The 20,015-nt window shown below is 38.8% G+C and overlaps 1 protein-coding gene across 14 annotated transcripts in view; it reads left to right on the forward strand.

The window, feature by feature from the left end:
- Nucleotides 1–644: 644 nt before the first annotated feature.
- CFAP206 (cilia and flagella associated protein 206) overlaps nt 645–20,015 on the forward strand; it is a 58,851-nt gene continuing 39,480 nt past the window's right edge. Inside the window, exons 1-8 of one of the 14 annotated variants that reach the window (XM_032154854.2) lie at nt 645–762; nt 2,444–2,556; nt 3,194–3,277; nt 6,412–6,502; nt 8,328–8,516; nt 9,303–9,461; nt 10,848–11,056; nt 19,483–19,602. In XM_032154854.2, the coding sequence (XP_032010745.1) occupies nt 2,449–2,556; nt 3,194–3,277; nt 6,412–6,502; nt 8,328–8,516; nt 9,303–9,461; nt 10,848–11,056; nt 19,483–19,602 (960 nt within the window). In that variant the 5' untranslated portion in view covers nt 645–762; nt 2,444–2,448. The other 13 variants (XM_058435383.1, XM_058435380.1, XM_058435376.1 and 10 more) reach the window with 13 other exon arrangements.

Consider the following 20,015-nt stretch of genomic DNA (forward strand, 5'->3'; position numbering starts at 1 on the left):
CTAGTGATCAGGGAATGTCCTTAAGCAAAGCATATTCTGCATATTTGTTTGCAGTTTGAGAAAAATTACTGTTTAAAAATAAAACCTTGTTGTTTGATGTTCTCCTTCTAATGAATATTTAATCCTTTCTCACACTTTCACGTCTGAAGGTGGGCCTAACGATATTATCGTTAAGGGATAGAACCTCATTATTTTGACTCGGACACTAATGTGTTCTTATCATGTGCTTCTTGAATGAGCAGTTTTCTCTTTGGGCATCTTGGAGCGTTCTGTTACAGACTTCCTTTGAACAACGGGACATGAAATAAAACCTCGATACTTTTTACTTTTGTTTTTTAAAACTACATATTTTACAAGAACTCTATTTGCCCAGGATACAGCCCTTCCGTTTTCCCAGCCTCTCCAACTGGCTCCTCCCTCTCCCCCACCCCGTTTTCAAAGCCGCCTCATCGTTCCCACGCTAGCAAGTTAATATCCTTATTTACGAGAACTTATGTTTCACAGTCTTAACCACGGAGGTTAAGATGTCTCTGCCTGAAATTCCTTTGTTTTTAAAGTTTTTCCAGCCCATCTTTTGGGGGAAAGACCCTCAAAGTGGGACCCCGCCCCACCCCCACCTGGCCCCGCCCCCTCTGGTTCGGAGCCTTCCATCTCCATGGTTACGCAGCGGTTGCTACGAGCGCCCAACTGCCCCGACTGTCGCGGTGAGGGCCCCAAGACAGAAGCAGACAGACACGGCTCATGCTGTCGATTCCGATCCAGGTCAGCCTACTCGGGGCTCCGCGCCCTTGACCCGGAGGCGTACCCCGCCAGGCGGCGGGCGTGGGGCGCCTCGCGGAGCCCGGGCAGCTGAAGGACCGCGTCCTGCCTCGTCGAGACTCAGCTCTCAGTCTCGATCCTTTAGGCTGCGCCGCCGCAGAGCTGGAACAGCGGTGCATTCCTGCCGGAGGCGCCACCCCAGGGCTGCAGGGCTGCCCTCTAGCCATTGCGCGGGTGCGTGAGGCCTCCCACTTCTGTTCCGCTCCACTGGCTACCCCAGAAGCCGGACCCCGGGAGACTTAGTAATTGGAGGGTGGGTGCGGGGAAGGTGCTGAGCCGCGTCCCTAGCGACCCAGCAGCGGCGCGCATGCGCACACAGATCCGGAGCGGGACGGACTCTCCCACTGACTGGCACTTGCGTATGCGCTGCCTGCGATCTTGGAGTACTGATTCTAACCTGTTTTAAGCGATTCCCTTAAGCCGCGCACTGTTGTAACCACTAAATACATAGGACTAATTTAGTCCTCACACCTCTGGAAAGAAGTGAAGCAAGTGCCCAAGGTCTCACAGCTAGACAGTGGTCGGGTCACGATGGAATCCAGTCAATCTGGTTTCACTGGACAAAATGCCTAGTGCTTCGTACCCATGCATCGGAAAGCTAATAATGCTGAGGAGTTGGCTTTATCTACCTGATATTGCCTTTGTTGTACTCTACATGCCAACTTCCGTTGTGCTTAGTTACCAATATTCAGGAAAATCAGAAAACTCGATCAAAACCTACCACTTTTTCCTTATAAGTGGAATTAATAACCGGAAGTTCATTTTTTTCCATGATGCATAACTCTTATGTTTTGGTTTTTGCTTTTATGTCTTTTATGGAGCGTCTGAACTCTATTTTAGATGTGCGGAAAAGATCATTTTAATGATCTGAGCAAGAATTGTTTTCCAAGATTCTAGTACAGTTACGAAGGGTCATTTAATGAATGTGGTGGAATAAGCATTTCCTCTTTCAAGCTGTACTCTTGGGTTTCTCATTGATTTTACCTCCCTCCCCTACAAATACTGCTTAGCCTTTTTTTTTTTTTTTTTTTTTTGAGACGCTGTTTCGCTCTTGTTGCCAGGCTGGAGTGCAGTGGCACCGCAACCTCCGCCTCCCGAGTTCAAACGATTCTCCTGCCTCAGCCTCCCAAGTAGCTGGGATTACAGGCGTGTGCCACCGCTCCCGGCTAATTTTGTATTTTTAGTAGAGACGAGGTTTCTCCAAGTTGGTCAGGCTGGTCTCGAACTCCCGACCTCAGGTGATTCGCCTGCCTTGGCCTCCCAAAGTGCTGGGATTACAGGCGTGAGCCATCGCGCCCAGCCTGCTTAGCCTTTTTTTTTTTTTTAAATTAAGAATATCATGATAGGAATATATGTTTAGTGACCATAATTTAAATAATTGAAAATGTTATTTATCAAATGTTTCAATTATTTGAAATCCCAATCGTTGTCTGTCTTCAATAAAGTCCTTCATTTTTAAAAATAATGAAAAACAGGAGAGGCCTAGATACTAATAAAAATGCTAATAAGCTAATAGATTATATTATGACTCTTTACAAATACAATATTGCAGAAATCAAAAGAGGAAAAAAATAAATTTGCATAAAACCAAGTTTTTTAAAAAAAAAATTGTTGTTTTATTTAGGCAGAATGCCTCCAACTCAGGCCGAAAGTGTTATAAGGAGTATTATACGAGAAATAGGACAAGAATGTGCAGCCCATGGAGAGATTGTTTCTGAAACTCTGATTGCTTTTATGGTAAGAAGAAATATTTTTGTGATTACAACTTTATTAAGAGGTTTTTTAAGATGTGGTGTCCATTTTCCCCTTTAAATTCTGTGAGGATTTCATAAATGTTTTTCAGTTGAAACGTAACGAGATAATTGGACAAGTTAGTGAAAACATTTTTAAAAAGTTTATAGAGCATGTGAGTTCTAAATTTATAGAGACATTTAGAAGACCTTGATGAGTTTTGGAAACATCAGTAATGTTCTCCTGTGTGGGAATTTTTTGACGTGTATTTTTGTTTGCCGTTGTTAAAAATTACTCGTTGCTGTGGTTTCTCTGTTCTTGCTTTTGGTTAACAATACACAATAAAAACACAGTAAAATATACCATAGTTTCCCAATTGAAAACCTAGCCATTGCTTTCAACTTATTTCCCCATATAACTTTTCTAGCACCATATTCAAGTTTGATGTTTGTCGCTTCCTTTCTTCAACCTCTAACAAGGGTACTGATGAGTTCAGTAATAAGAAAAATAGTTGAAAAACCAACCCCAACGTAATCAAGAGGTAGTTGTTTAAAAAATGGAAATATATTAAACTAATAATGTGAAATAAAATTGCTTAATGGATTCTTTCCTACTTAATGGACTCGTTTCTACTTTTTTCCAGGTGAAAGCTGTTGTCCTGAATCCAAGTAATGGCTTTAACATGGATAGAACCCTCATGAAAAGTGATGTGCAGAATCTTGTTAAGGTGATTACCCAACAGTCCTCAAATTTGCAATTACTTATTCTCTGTTGTAAATACAATATTTGTATTAGTCATTATTGCCTTCAGCTGCATGAAACAAAAGCCCACAGAATAATAGTACACATGAGGTATTTTTCTCATAACACAAAGTCTGGAGAGACATAGACCATTCTTCCTGGCTTCCTGGGGCACATCATCCTTGCAATATGGTCATCTGGTGGTCAAAAGATAGCTACCCTACCTCTAGGCAGAAAGAAGGGGGAAAGACAAAGGGCAAAAAATGTGTGCCAATTGGGTCTATCACCTTCTATCCAGAAAATAATTTTCCCAGAATCCCTCCCATCTACTTACATTTATTGACCAGAATGATATTGTAAGTGACCCAGGGACATTCACTTCTTTTTTCTTTCTTAGATGAATAAATCCTTGCCCCAGTCCAAATTGAGGCTCTGTTAGGAAGGAAGGAAGGGCAGGGAAATTGGGCAGGTAGCAGCATCTGCTACAGTATTTTGGTGAAACCTTGTTATTAATCTCTCACATTGCAAACATTAACTGGTTTGTCATATACTGTGAAGTTAAATAGAACTAAATTAATTTGCATTTCTCTAATGCTGAGTGATGTTGAACATTTTTTTCATGCTTTTTGGCCATCTGTATGTCTTCTTTTGAAAAATGTCTATTCATGGCCTTTGCCCACTTTATAATGGGGTTATTTGTTGTTGTCGAGTTGTTTGAGTCCCTCGTAGATCCTGAATATTAGTCCTTTGTCAGATGCATAGTTTGTACATATTTTCTCCCATTCTGCAGGTTGTCTTTTCACTCTGTTGATTATTCATTTTGATGTGTAGAAGCTTTTTAGTTTATTTACATCCAATTTGTCTATTTCTGTTGCATTTACTTTTAAGTCATGAATTCTTTGCGTAGGCCAATGTCCAGCCCCAGGTTTTTTTCTGTTATTTTTATAGTTTCAGGTCTTACATTTAAGTCTTTAATCAATCTTGAGTTGTTAATTTTTGTATATGGTGAGACATTGGGATCGGTTTCATTCTTCTGCATGTGGTAATCCAATTTTCCCAGCACCATTTATTGAATAGGATGTCATTTCTCCAGTGTATGTTTCTATTGACTTTGTCAAAGATCACCCGACTGCAGGTATGTGGCTTTATGTCTGGATTTTCTATTCTGACAATGAGATACAATCTTACACCAGTTAGAATGTCTTTAAAAAGTAAAAACATAACAGATATTGGTGAGGATGCAGAGAAAAGGTGGTATAAAGCTTGTTCTTAGCAATAGGGGAAGTGATTGTGACAGTCAGAAATTTTATTGGAAAGCCATGGAAGAGAATCAAGGAGGGGCAGAAAATAAGTTGTTCTCCTTGTCATGACCCAAGAAGAGTTTTCCATTCCCCCCAATCCCCCAACTCAACTAAGTTGGAAAGAATCAAGTCAATATACTTTTAATATGACAGGTACATAAACTAACAACGTATGTTATATTCAAGTGACAATTTTTTTCTCAACTAAAAATCACGTGGATGAGCTATTTTTTTAAGTGTGCATTTTAGAACAGTACTTCTCTATGTGGAGGGATCCAGGTGCACAGGCTTCTGCAAAGACACAGTGTACAATCCTCAGTCTTGCATTCTCCCCTCCCTCCTCCCAGGAAAGCAAGGCTGGTGCTCAGGGAGATGGGTTGAGAGTGATGCTGCCAAGTGCCTGCCAGCTGCAGTATATTCAGCCTACAGGGTGAGCAGTGAAGGAAGTGGGGGAGGGAGGTGATGAGTAGAGATGAGAGAAGGAAAGAAAAACTGAGGTTGATATTCAGTCTAAAGAGGCAAGGCAGAGAAGGGAATGAGCCATCTATATGGGGGCTCATAGGAGAAAACAGACCAGGAAAAGAAATATCAAGGGTAGAACCAGAGAAATTTTGTGAAGAGAGGGGGGTAGTTGCAGCAGCTTTTTAATTTTAATTTAATTTAATTTAATTCTATTTTATTTTTTGAGACAGAGTCTTGCTCTGTCCCTCAAGCTGGAGTGTGGCGGCATGATCTTGGCTCATTGCCATGTCCACCTCCCAGATTCTCAAGCGATTCTCCTGTCTTAGCCTCCCAAGTAGCTGGGACTACAGGTGTGTGCCACCATGCCTGGCTAATTGTTGTATTTTTAGTAGAGGCGGGTTTCACCATGTTGACCAGGCTAGTCTCGAACTCCTGACTTCGGGTGATCTGCCAACCTCCGCCTCCCAAAGTTCTGGGATTACGGGTGTGAACCACCGCACCAGCTGCAGCAGCTTTTTATAAAATAAAATGAGGAGTGTTGTTCAAGGCACAAATAAATAGTAATGAGGAACTCTAGAAGAGTTTTAGACTGGAATATAAGCTTTGTGGAACATTTACCCACATTAAGACTAGAAACTAACCAAAACATCAGGTTTCTTGCCTTCAACTAGACTACTAGGCACCTGGGCATGATGATTATTGGTTAACTCAAGGGAAATAACTTATTACTTAACAAATGTTATTGGTAGTAAAGATATGGAATCAACATAAGTGTCCATCAACAGATGATTGGATAAAGAAAATGTATTCACACATACACACAATGGAGTTCTATTGAGCCATAAAAAATAATGAAATCATGTCTTGTGGCAACATGGATGGAACTGGAGGCTACTATCTTAAGTGAAATAACTCAGAAAGTAAAATACCACATGTTCTCACTTATAAGTGGGAGCTCAATAATATGTACCCAGGGACGTAGAGAGTGGAACAGTAGATATTGGAGACTTGGGAGGGTGAGAGGGGAGTGAGGGATGAGAAATCACTTAATGGGTACAATGTCCACTATTCAGGTGTTAGCTGCCCTAAAAGCCCAGGCTTCACCACTACACGCAATATATCCATGTAACAAAATGACACTTGTACCCCCTAAATCTATAAAAATAAAAAAAAGTTATTGGTTAAATAAACTATAAAGCCTGAAGTCCTCAAGGAGAAAAAAAAATAATAAAAGGGTTTACTGGTGAATCAATATCAGGAACCACTGCTTTTCCCTTATTTTTGAAAATAACTTTAGGAAATACTTGACTGTCTCAAAAACTATAACTAGAAGTATTCATGGGACATTCTTTTCTAGCTTTGTATGACTCGGCTATTGGATACTAAAAATCCATCCCTGGACACTATTAAGATGCAAGTCTACTTTGATATGAATTATACAAATCGAGGTAATGTATACTACCTATTTTTATACTTAAAAAATTTCATACTGTATTTCAGCTAAGAAGGGCTTCATTTGGTTGACAATGAATTTAATAGTTTAATCAATTTAACAATTTAATTTTTGGCAATCAACTTTGAGAAATATAACAATGTTAGAAATGCTAAATGAAAAAAAAAAACCATTGGCCTTTGTGAGTGTTAAAAGTGAATTCCAATTATTATGCTCATAATTATTGTTTCCAAGTCTATTGTCTTTTAACCTTTATGGCACTAATACATAATAATTAGGAATTCAAACAACCAGCCCATTGAAGTTAAAAGTTTTTAATTTGTAGATTTTCTTGTTCCTGGTTTATGTTATTATCTCATTATAATTACCTACATTATGTAACTATTCAAAAATGAACGATGGGGAGTGTAAGTTTAGAAAGCTTTTCCATACGTAAATTTTTTTTTTTCTTTTGAGACAGAGTCTTGCTCTGTCACCCAGGCGGGAGTGCAGTGGCACGATCCACACATCACTGCAATCTCTGACTCCCAGGCTGAAGCAATTCTCCCACCTCAGCCTCCCGAGTAGCTGGGACTATAGGTGTGTGCCACTATGCCCAGCTAATTTTTGTATTCTTAGCAGAGACAGGATTTCGCCATGTTGCCCAGGCTGGTGTTGAAATCCAGGCCTCAAGTGATCTGTCTGCGCCTTGGACTCTCAAAGTGCTGGGATTATCAGTGTGAGCCACCACGCCTGGCTCATTATGTAAATAATTTAATGCATACATCAAAGACAAGTTGGAAACAAAAGAAAAAGGAAAATGTAATTCTCTATGGACTGCCTCTGCCCCTGCTATATAAAACAAGTCTATTTCTCTGTGGACTACCTCTACCTCTACTATATAGTACAATCATTATTAACAATTTGGTGATTTTTCTCTTTATTAGTTTCAGTTATGCTACCTATGTAAAAGTATGTATCTTGCGTTTTTGCTTAATAGTGAAATTTTAAAGCAAAAAAAAGTCATATAATAAAATTTAACCTATAGATTTTTAAATTTGTTATTTAAATATATTTTTAATTTGCAAAAAGTTCTCAGTTGGTTTTGTGGCAAGAGTATAGGTATAAACTGTGCGTGGTGGATATGTTAATTATTGCCCTTGTAATAGTAAAATGGGTTGTCTTATAGAGTCATTGCAGAATTGTACTTGCAACAACTCAGTGAACATTGTGTCCTGCCAAAGTGAAGCCTATCCCTCAGCATATCACAGGAGGAATGAGGAGGGATACAGTTCTCCATGCAACATCATATTATCAATAATGCTTTTCAGAGGAAATTTATCTAGAACTGAAATAAAAATACACATAACTGAAAGGAACATATGTACTACGTATATATTTCTGCTACTATATATGCTTATGTATAGTATACTACATGTGCTTACATATAGCATAAATATATAATATGTATATATTTATTTTTTCATATAGTATTAAAATTAAAATATATAATATATATGTTGTAGAAATGGTCTTTTTTATTTTCTGCTTAATTGGGAGGTTTTAGCCTTTTCTGATATCTCCTGTTTAGTTTGGCTGTTTAAAGTCTTAGGTGTTTTGACAAAGTATTCCATTTAAGTCACTGTAATAAATCTTCCCTACTGGATTTTTGTCTTGAGGCTACATGCTGGCCACTGTTTTTTATTTCATTATTACAGCTTAAGAAATTACTTGTTTTCCTGAAGTAGAATTGCCATATCCAATCCGGTTTTTCTCTAGTTCTTATGTGAGAAGAATTCTAAAAATTAAATATATAGAACATTGTTATTTGGCAATTTTAGTGGAATTTCTCGAAGAACATCACCGGGTCCTAGAGTCTAGATTAGGCTCTGTTACCAGAGAAATTACAGATAACAGAGCATGTGCTAAAGAAGAATTGGAAAGCCTCTACCGGAAGATTATTAGCTATGTGTTACTCCGCTCTGGCCTTGGATCCCCTACAGACATCAAGACTGTCAGAGAGGTAACAGGTAAAAAGTATAACCAATTTCCATTTCATAAGTGAAAATATATGATTATTGTATTTTATAAAATATGTTAAATTGGAAGTGACAAAGATTGAAGTTCCCTTTTTATCTGAAAAAAAAAAAAATCAGCACAAATGAGTTAAAATGTACCCAGTCTCCTTTTACACTGTGTATCCGTTCTAAAACTCAAGTAGCACCTCTAGAAGGTGAAATATCGCTAATTTTCCTAGAGCTGCACATATCTAGGCACCTATTACACCTCGTTAGAGAAACATTGATAGTAGGATTGAGGGTACCAGGTTGATTGAGTAAATGGAAAAGCTGGAAAGGGATATTCCATATTGATGAAAGAAATTGAGTCTGTCATTTAAAATGGATGGAAAGGGGCACCGTTTTATCCTTAGGAAATCTTTGCCCTCTTTCATCCTTTAAAATGAGGACTAGGAAAAATGTCTAGCTCTCCTATGGCTTTCTTCCATAATTATTTTAAAGCATCCATTTTTTGGCTCAGATCCCTAATTAGAAAGTTTGTTTTCATGCCCATTGCCAAAAAGTTACTGCTGGATGCTTGATTATTAAAAATGGACATGAGGCAATGGCATAACTCTCAGTAATCCAGCTTTGATGTGTGATAAATTTTATTATGTATTCTATAATCAGGTATCAGTAATTTAAAGAATCATATAAGTAACTCAGACCCTTAATTTGCTGCTAAAGAAAAACCTTATTTAACTTCTGATATCTTTATTCTATCATTTTGTTTTCCTTTTTTTTTCTGGTTTATTTTAGCTGCTCTACAAAGTGTTTTCCCTCAGGCAGAGCTTGGGACATTTCTAACTCTTTCTAAGAAGGACAAAGAACGCCAGCTGAAAGAACTCACCATGATTGTTACTGGAATTCGTTTATTTAACAGAGACTGTGGAAAAGGAGGAGAAGGCATTGATGATTGTAGGTATATCATTAGGTTAATTCTAAAGGTTATGTATGTTTAAAATTTAACTTGCACAGTGAGGAGAATAATAACACACCACTGGCATTCTTAAATTTAAGATTTGCATTTTTTTACTGTTTCCTTAAGAATAACTACTGTTTATAATGTGTAGTGATTTTTACTTTTGCTGGGGCAAGACTTTACATTTTATGTACCATGAAGCTAGTAGGAGAAAGTGAATCAGTGAAAGCAATGAAGGGTCCTGCTCAAAGCTAACCTCCCAGTTCAGCGGGACTTTGTGTTCATTACTGCAAGTCAGTAATCAAAAGGGAGTACAATTTAGTTATTTAAAAAATAAAAATCTTCCTGAAAACAGTTCTTGGTGCAGTTAATGGAATGAAAAGAACCACAAGGAGATATTTCAGATCTCTAAATTCGGGGGCATCTACTTTGTGGTTATATACTTAATGCATTCTTTATAAGTTTGAAAGTACTTATGAAATATTTAATAAAGTACCTACCAGTGGAAGTAACTTCCTTATGAAATTTAGTACTCCCGTAGGCCCACTGATAAGGTGTTATTGTCTTTCACCAAATCACTAATCTAGTATAAAAGGGTAATTTTTTCTCTTTTAAAAACTTCTAAAAAGTCAAATTTCCATTTTCATAAATGGCCCTTCCTTGCTAGACTATTCTGTCATTTTTCACCATCCAGATGAGTTTCTTAACAAACATTCCTTTTTGTTGTTGTTGTTTAAATAACTAGAAAAGAAGATATACAAAAGGAAGGGTCAGTGGCTTTTCTGGAAGCACGTGGTTAACAACACATAATACCAAACTCTGCCGATTCTCTAAACTCTTCTATATTTAGTGGCAAAAGCTGACCTACTATAACTGGGTTATCATTCTGATAATATCTTTTGTTTGAACTTGTTTTAGATTCTTTTTTTTTTTTTTTTTTTTTTGAGATGGAGTTTCGCCTTTGTCGCCCAGATTGGAGTGCAGTGGCGTGATCTCAGCTCACTGCAACCTCCGCCTCCCGGGTTCAAGTAATTCTCCTGTGCTGGGATTACAGGCGCGTGCCACCACGCTCAGCTAATTTTTGTGTTTTTAGTAGAGACAGGGTTTCACCATGTTGGCCAGGATGGTCTCGATCTCTTGACCTCGTGATCTGCCCGCCTCGGCCTCCCAAAGTGCTAGGATTGCAGGCGTGAGCCACCGCCCCCCGCCTAGATTCTTTTCTTTATGTTGTGGGACCCAAGTAACACATGCCTCTTTATTACTAATTTGATTGGGGAAAAAATCCCTAACTTAATGCTTAAAATGTAACTACTTTCTAGGCTTCTTCTCCTTAATTGTTTTCAGTCTCTTTTATGGCTACCTTTTTATATGCTTACAAACAGTGCCAGCTGTTCTCCATGTAGCAATCCCAGCCACCATGCAGCATATTGATTCCCAGCTTGAGACTGCCCGGAGCCAGGTATACCGCTACACAGCCATCCTTGAGAAGGCAGCCAACGACCCACTCATGAGGGCCGAACTTCAGCCATATATGTTAAAAGAAGCGCTATATAACATACGACAATATGAGGTCTTCCTTCAAATCATTTTGGTGAGTTAAGTTCATAAGATCTGACCTTTTCCATATAACACAGTCTCTTTATATAAGGCCACATCAGGTAGAACCAGGTCACTAATTAAGGAGACAACCTTAATAACTGCTCGGTTTATATTGCTTTGGTAGGGTTAGGAATCAAAATAGAAACAGAAAAGTTGGGTTTTGATTTTAATGAAAATATTTTGGTAGAAATTGAATTTGTATTTTTTCTTTGGTACTTGATAATACGATTGTTAGCATGCTGTAGTTAAACAGTGGTGTGTATGTAAGTAATACTATGTTTATTTTAGTTCAGAGCAAGTATCTAACATTTTTTGGCAGGTAGTTGCCTTTCAAATAATTTTTGTGTAATTATTTGTTCTCACTGTAACAACTGGTAGAAAAGATTTTTTTAAAGGTTTTTGTAGGCCAGGCAGAGTGGCTCATGTCTGTAATCCTAGCACTTTGGGAGGCAAAGGTGGGCAGATCGCTTGAGCCCAAGAATTCAAAACCCAAGGTTCAAGAGTTGAGCCTGGCCAACATGGCAAAACCCCATCTCTACAAAAAGTACAAAACTTAGCAGGGCACAGTGACATGTGCCTGTATTCCCAGCTACTCAAGAGGCTGAGGTTGGGAGGATCACTTGAGCCTGGGAGGCAGAGGTTGCAGTGAGCCAAGATCACACCACTGCACTCTGACATGGGTGACAGAAGGAGACCCTGACCCTGACACAAAAAAATGTTTTTTGTTTTTTTTTTAATATAGATTGGAGTCTTGCTATGTTGTCCAGGCTGGTCTTGCACATCTGGCCTCAAGCAATCCTCCTACCTCAGCTTCCCAAAGTGCTGGGGTAACAGGCATAAGCCACCACACCTAGCCAGATAACATTTTTATATCTGGTGTTTTTAGATCTAATGAACAAGCCAAACAGTATCCCTACAGAGTTGGAAAATATGGTAAAGTGGTGGTTATAACCTTCTTAAAAAGTACCAGTGCCCTTTCTGTCAGATAAACTTACTCAGAATCTTACAAATATAAAACAGATATCTACATAAAGGGACTAGAGGACCTTTTCACTAAGGGATATCCCCGTGACACTCTAGGGTTGTAAGGAACACAGTCTGTTAATTACTGCATGATGGCAAGTTATGTTCCCACTCGTCACCATTTACTTTTACACAACCTCTGTTTTCCAGTAACTTTGAGACTCTCGGTTAGTGGAACTGTCTTTTGTATGAGTGAATGCTAATTTCTTGAGGGATAGAATAGGATGTATTCTGACCACCTCTTCTTTTTAACTTGTATTTTAATGACTTGGTACTACTATTGGATGCACTTGGTCTGTCCTCTCTCCTTACCTAGCTGTCCTGATGACATGACTTCATTCAAACTAGGGGTTGTCCTCACAACTAGCCTATCTAATTGTCTTCAGAAGGAAGGATCCTAGCCGGGAGGCTGAGATTAGAGAACTGCTTCAGTCCAGGAATTCAAGACCAGCCTGGGCAACATTACGAGACCCTGTCTCTACAAAAAATAAAATTAGCCAAGCATGGTGGTACTAACCTATAATCCCAGCTACTTGGGAGGCTGAGGTAGGAGAATTGCTTGAGCCCAGGAGCTTGAGGATACAGTAAGCTTTGGCTATGCCACTGCACTCCAGCTTGGGTAGCCAAGGAAGAACCCATTTCTAAAAAGAATAAATAAATAATAATAAAAACCAAGTCACTCACTTGGGGTAGATATTTCCCTTTACATTACCTTGTGGCCATCAGCCTTATGTTAACTAGTCAGCTACTACGGGGATTTTGTAATCAATTTATTTTGAAGTGCATGTGAGTCCACAGGAGTAGGACTTCACATTCACATTTGTCACCTGCATTCAGAGGCGATATTATAAGAAAGAACCTTGAGAAACTGTCACACAACTGTAAGGATGTTGCGGAAGATGTCATTCATTATATAGAATCTTCTCATAGCTTTCAATCATGAATCCACCAACTAAGTCTTAAATTCTCATTGGGGTTCTACTTCTCACAGCTGGAGAGGACAGTGAATAAAGTGTAGAAATGATGAGTGTGGCCTTTGCAACCAGACTACATGAATTCTAATTATGACTTTGCCACTTACTAAATCTGTGTCCCTAAAGAAGCTGCTTAACTTCCCTGTGCCTTGGTTTCCATATCTGTAAAATGGGGTTATTCATAGTCTTCACCATGTAGATAAGGCAGCATAGTGCCTGGTGCAACGGCTCAATAAAGTGATGCTGATGTTGTTTATGATTATCATCATCATCATTGTTAGGGCCTTGGCTGAACAGCTGTGATTTCATTTGTCTAGTGCAGCAAGCTGAAGAGCTTTTATTTTTCCATACAGTATCTCATTTCCAAGCTCCTTGCTGCTCATGTTGTTGAGAAAGTTAATTTTCTTATCCAAGTGCTCTTTATGGCCATTTTGTACTGACTTTAGTCAGGATCAGGATGAGTTTTCTTAACTTTCTGATTCTCTGCTCAGAGTCTTTTCTTGTTTTGTTTTGTTTTATTTTTAAACTATTCAATCCTTCCGCATCAGTCTTAGTGACAATTAAGGTTGATTATTATGAAATGGATATTTGTTTAATCAGTATTATCTCTAGATTATAAACTGTATCAATTTAAAATTAGCCAAGATTTTTCCTATATTTTTCCTATATTAAAATCTATGAATATTCTTTTTAAAGTCACATTATTTGAACAGATACTACTTAAAAATTTTAAAGTAGCAATTTTGATTTTTAAAAATTCTCTGGTCAAAGTTTCAGTTTATGTGAACATTTAAAAAATCCAATATAGGCTGAGCGCGGTGGCTCACGCCTGTCATCCCAGCACTCTGAGGGAGGCGGATCACCTGAGGTCAGAAGTTCGAGACCAGCCTGGCCAACATGGTGAAACCCCGTCTCTACCAAAAAGACAAAAATTAGCCAGGCATGGTGGTGGGTGCCTGTAATCCCAGCTATTCAGGAGGCTGAGGCAGGAGAATCGCTTGAACCCAGGAGACAGAGGTTGCAGTGAGCCGAGATTGTGCCACTGCATTCCAGCCTGGGTGACAGAGTGAGACACTGTCTCAAAAAAAAAAAAAAAAAAAAAAAAAATCCAATATATAGCCTGGGTAAGATAGTGAATAATTTTTTTTTTTTTTTTTTTGAGATGGAGTCTTGCTCTGTCGCCCAGGCTGGAGTGCAGTGGCGCGTTATCTGCTCACTGCAAGCTCCGCCTCCTGGGTTCACGCCATTCTCCTGGCTCAGCCTCCCGAGTAGCTGGGACTACAGGCGCCTGCCACTACGCCCGGCTAATTTTTTTTGTATTTTTAGTAGAGACGGGGTTTCACTGCGTTAGCCAGGATGGTCTCAATCTCCTGACCTTGTGATCCGCCCGCCTCGGCCTCCCAAAGTGCTGGGATTACAGGCGTGAGCCACCGCACCCGGCCGATAGTGAATTATTTTATTTTAATCAGGCCTTTATCTGCTGCAGTGAACACATTGAAATATTCTAGAAAAGAAAAGGGAGCGATGATCATAGTTTTGTTGACTCTTAACTGAGAGAATAAAATTCCATCCTCCATGGGCTTTTAAAGTGCAAGGCAGACACCAAAGAGAGAAAGCTGCATGTTATTGTGCAAGTAAGAGTTGCGTTTGACAGCACATTTGTTAAAACCTGTAAGTCAAGATTTTTGTAGAGTTACTTCCCCCCAAGCTATTTTTTCAGGGCCCACTCACAGACAGGCAACGCAGGGCTTCTTGATTTTTCTTGATAAGGCAAGTAAAAATATCAGTTAGGTGGAATTTGTGCTTGTTTTATTATATTTTATTTCTGTTGTAATAAGAACATTAAACATCAGAGATTCCATTCTAATTTCTGCTTCTATAAGTTTGACTAGACTTGTTGAAAATTGTCCATGGAAGAAAGTATGAGGAACTTATAAAAAGTGTTTAAAAGGTAGGGGGAAGGGGAAGAATACAAAGAAATATGCTGGGATCACATGCTTTTGCCAAACATTTGAATGTTATGATAGATTTTTTTTAAGTGATAGCATTTTTAGAGAACTAATATTATAATTAAAAACTCTAGATGGGCCAGGCGTGGTGGCTCATGCCTGTAATCCCAGCACTTTGGGAGGCTGAGGCGGGCGGATCACCTGAGGTCAGGAGTTCGAGACCAGCCTGGCTAACATGGTGAAACCCCATTTCTACTAAAAATACAAAAAATTAGCCAGGCATGGTGGTGCAAGCCTGTAATCCCAGCTACTTGGGAGGCTGAGGCAGGAGAATTGCTTGAACCAGGGAGGCAGTGAGCTGAGATTGCACCATTGCACTCCAGCTTGGAAAACAAGAGCGAAATTCCATCTCAAAAAAAAAAAAAAAAAAAAGACTGGGTGCAGTGGCTCACGCCTGTAATCCCAGCACTTTGGGAGGCTGAGGCGGGTTGACCATGAGGTCAGGAGTTCAAGACCAGCCTGACCAAGATGGTGAAACCCCGTCTCTACTAAAAATACAAAAAATTAGCCGGGTGCAGTGGCAGGCGCCTGTAATCCCAGCTACTCGGGAGGCTGAGGCAGGAGAATCGCTTGAACTCGGAGGATAGAGGCTGCAGTGGGCCGAGATTGTGCCACTGCACTCCAGCCTGGGCCACAGAATGAGACTCTGTCTCAAAAAAAAAAAAAAAACAACAAAAATACAACTCTAGATGATTGTGAATAAATTCTTTTTAGTAAAATGTGAATAGAGTAATTTCTAGGACATTATTAGAAAAAAAGCAAGCAGCTCTTTGTACCTACTCTGAATGGATCCTGCAAATACAGCTTGGGGGAGGGGTCTAGAGGATTTTTTTTTTTTTTCTTTTTCAGACAGGGTCTCGCTCTGTCACCCAGGCTGGAGTGCAGTGGTGCAATCTCGGTTTACCTCTGTCTCCGGGGTTCAAGCGATTCTTCTACCTCAGCCTTCTTAGTAGCTGGGACTACAGACACGCGCCACCACGCCTGGCTAATTTTTTTGTATTTTTAGTAGAGACGGGGTTTCACCATCTTGGCCAGGCTGGTCTCGAATTCCTGGCCTCAAGCGATCTGCCTGCCTCGGCCTCCCAAAGTGCTGGGATTACAGGCGTGAGCCACTGCGCCCAGCCTTACAATTTTTTTTTATTATTTTTTCTTTTTCTTTTTTTTTTTTGAGACGGAGTCTCGCTGTGTCACCTAGGCTGGAGTGCAGTGGCATGATCTCCGCTCACTGCAAGCTCCGCCTCCCGGGTTCATGCCACTCTCCTGCCTCAGCCTCCCGAGTAGCTGGGACTACAGGCGCCCGCCACCACGCCCGGCTAATTTTTTTTTGTATTTTTAGTAGAGACGGGGTTTCACCGTGTTAGCCAGGAAGGTCTCTTATCCCTTGACCTTGTGATCCATCCGCCTCGGCCTCCCAAAGTGCTGGGATTACAGGCGTGAGCCACCGCGCCGGCCCAGCCTTGGGATATTTTTAATTGTAGGTTTTAATAAGTGTTGCATGTCAAATGCAACTTTTATTTTGGAGAACATATGCAAATGTATTCCTGTTTCTTGTTGCTGTTGTACAAATCTTAAAAGACTTTAAAGACTGCATTTTCATATTGATTCCTAAAACAAAACTTAACAAGCAAGGGGGAAAAAACTCTATGAGGGTAGACAAGAGACCTGTTTGATATAATAGATAATAGTGTATGGAAGAATAAAGCAGGAGGAGGAGTAATGCTTAAACAGCAGTATGGGTAAAATTAAAACAGGATACATGTTAAATTTATGAATAAAAATTTGTTAGTTGTAATACAATGATAATAGTTGATAGTACTCGTGAAGTAATTATTTTTGTCATTTAAAAGAGTCTAGAAAGCATATAATTTGGCTACATACAAATGTCTGAGAATTTAGATGCACCTTTTTCTCTTCAGATAGATGTCGTTCTTTTATGCTATACTGATAAACCCACACCACAACCATTTCTGGTGACATCTTGGGCAACACGGTATAGTGGCTAAGAGCTGGGCTGTGGGCTCAGATGGTTTGGGATCCACCATGATGCTACCCCTTATTAGCTGCATATACTTAGACAATTTACTTACCTTACTATTCTTTGATTTTCTCATTTGTACTTATCCCTTTTTGTATTTGTAAGTATTTAATGTGGTGCTTAGCCCATAGTAAGAATAAATATAATTCTTTCTTTTTTTTTTTTTTTTTGAGATGGAGTCTTGCTCTGTTGCCCAAGCTGGAGTGCAGTGGCTCAATCTTGGCCCACTGTAACCTCCGCTCCCGAGTTCAAGTGATTCTCCTGCCTCAGCCTCCCGAGTAGCTGGGACTACAGGCGCGTGCCACCACGCCTGGCTAATTTTTTGTATTTTTAGTAGAGATGGGGTTTCACCATGTTAGCCAGGATGGTGTTGATCTCCTGACCTCATGATCCACCTGCCTCAGCCTCCCAAAGTGCTGGGATTACAGGCGTGAGCCACCGTGCTTGGCCAAATATAATTATTTGAAATTCAGTGTTTAGAAACTTATTTTCAGACCATGATTGTTGTATCAAATATATTGTTTTTCTTTCAATGCTGTGACTTTTAAGATTTTCTGCATTCTTCAATGTGATTTTTAAATTTTTCATACTTTATTCCTTGTATCAATAGATTAAGAAAGTAAAAGTTTCCCAAGTGTTGATTTATAATGTTTGTGTCACACGAAAAGTTCAGTTTCACAAAGAATAACATTCAGTGATCTATTTAAATGTAATTTTAATCCTTATTTTAAGCTAAGGGCTTTACAGTAAGCTAAATACACACAAACCTGTATATCCTGAACTGCAAAAGCAGTTTCCATAGCCATGTATGTTTTAATCAAGTACACATTTCCACAATGAACAAGTACTTACAAATATGTTAATAGAATACTATCCCAAGTGCTTATCCTGTCATCAACTTTTAAAACTATTCTTGCTACTGAAAGCATTTATTCTGAGAAGATTTAATCTGATACGGGAAAATGAGTTCTCCTAAAACTTAACAGATAGTATTTTATAAGCCTTAGAAGGTTTTAAATCAAAAATGCCTTCCTACAAGCATTCACATGAAATTTTTAGTTTCTTGAAAAATAATCACTCTTGTTATATGAAGAAAAGAATATTAAGACAAATTATCTTTTAAGACAGATGAAAATTCTTACAAAGAACCGTATTTTTCTATATCATCTCCTTAGAAGGATCACAAACCAGTTCACTACCTTTAATAACCTTTCAGTTTACTGTTGTCTAAAAACTTTAGGATACATGAAGCATGTCTTAGTTATCATAAAGTCAAAGATGTCTTTTAGATCTTGCATAATAAATAGCTACAGTATAGCTTACAATGGCACAAATATAGCTAACATATAAATACTACTTCATCCTTTAGATAGTCAAAAGTCAGAAAGAAATAAATGGTCAGAAAGAAATAAAGTACAAGGTACCTTAACTTATTATGTGTGATCGTTGAAACCCAAGAAGTATTTCAAGTATGCTTATTATGTAAAGACAGGCGATTAAAGGCTCAGAGATCACCGTAAAATTGAAGGCATGAAAATGAAAGCTGAAAACTTTGTGTTTCTCCATCTTTCATTTACATGGCTTGATATCTATCAGGACTTTACTATAGAAAATATACAGTTAATATATGTACTTCCCCCAGACGATAATGAAGTTTCAGAAAGTACAAAAGGTGTCAAGATCCATAGTTTACTTTGTCAAATGGTTTCCAGTTCGTTTCAGTTCTGCATTCATAGTAATCAAGTCTTCAACCCTAGCAAACTTCCTTGGGTCCCTTCAAATCAAGAAAACAATATTGTAAACTTATACTCAACCTTGTCTTCCAATTCACGTTGCCTTGTGAGTCATTTCAGTGATGAACTCTATGACAGGGTCTTCAAGAATATCCCCTAAACCATATGGCATACATCACAGGTGAGATCTCACTAGCTTGCCAACCTGCGGTGCCCTGCTGGCTCACTCCTAACAGGTTTTTCTCAATGTGATTTTATTAAATCTTGTTATCAACATAATTTTCAGAGGAACCCCTAATTAATTTTATCATCGAGGAATAGGAAAATAACAGCTATACAAAAACGGATTCTTGAGGATCCATTTATCAAGAATGCAATTATATTTAAATCTAAGAATACCTGTATACATTTAAGAAAAATTATATCTATTGTATTTCAAAAGATTCATCCATTTCGCAAATATCTTGGGAGCCCCATACATATGCTGGTACTGTTCTAGGTGTTGAGGATCTTGGGGAGAACAGACTGCTTGCTGTCATTGAGCCTACTTTCAGAGGATGTGGGGAGCAGGTATGGTCTGAAACACATATGATTTTTATAGTATAATTATAAAAATATTAATGCAAATTATGTTGTTTTCACAGTCAGATATAATTACTGGTGCTCAAGAAGTGGAAATGATGACAAAACAGTTAGGAGCCCATCTGGAACAACTAAAAATGACCATAAAATCAAAGATAGCAGTCCCAACATCACAAGTCTTTGTAAGTATTTGTCATAAACTTTGACCTTAAGGTGAATTTCCTTTTGAGCCCTATAATATTGGATCGTAAGTCATTATAATTATATTTAATTTCTAAAGATATAATGTTTTGTATAAGTTGATCCTGTTCTTTATGGTTACTTTGCCATAATAGTATGCTATAAGTTGGATGAGAGAATTCCCCTACAGAAGCAACTGCTACTGAAGGAACTGCAACTGTGTAGTATGATAACCATATCAGTATTGCCTGTGACAACAGAAATAATCATTGTACTGTGGTTGAAAATGTGTTCATAGTAGCTGGTCAGAAATTGCCTCCAGTACAGAGATTATGTAACTTGTGACCTTTCTGAAAAGACAGATAATAATCACTTTGTTTACCAGGCCTTCACTTATATTGATTTTCTGATTATC

This window comes from Hylobates moloch, unplaced genomic scaffold, assembly GCF_009828535.3.
Source record: "Hylobates moloch isolate HMO894 unplaced genomic scaffold, HMol_V3 SCAFFOLD_2, whole genome shotgun sequence".
Classification (NCBI taxonomy): Eukaryota; Metazoa; Chordata; class Mammalia; order Primates; family Hylobatidae; genus Hylobates; species Hylobates moloch.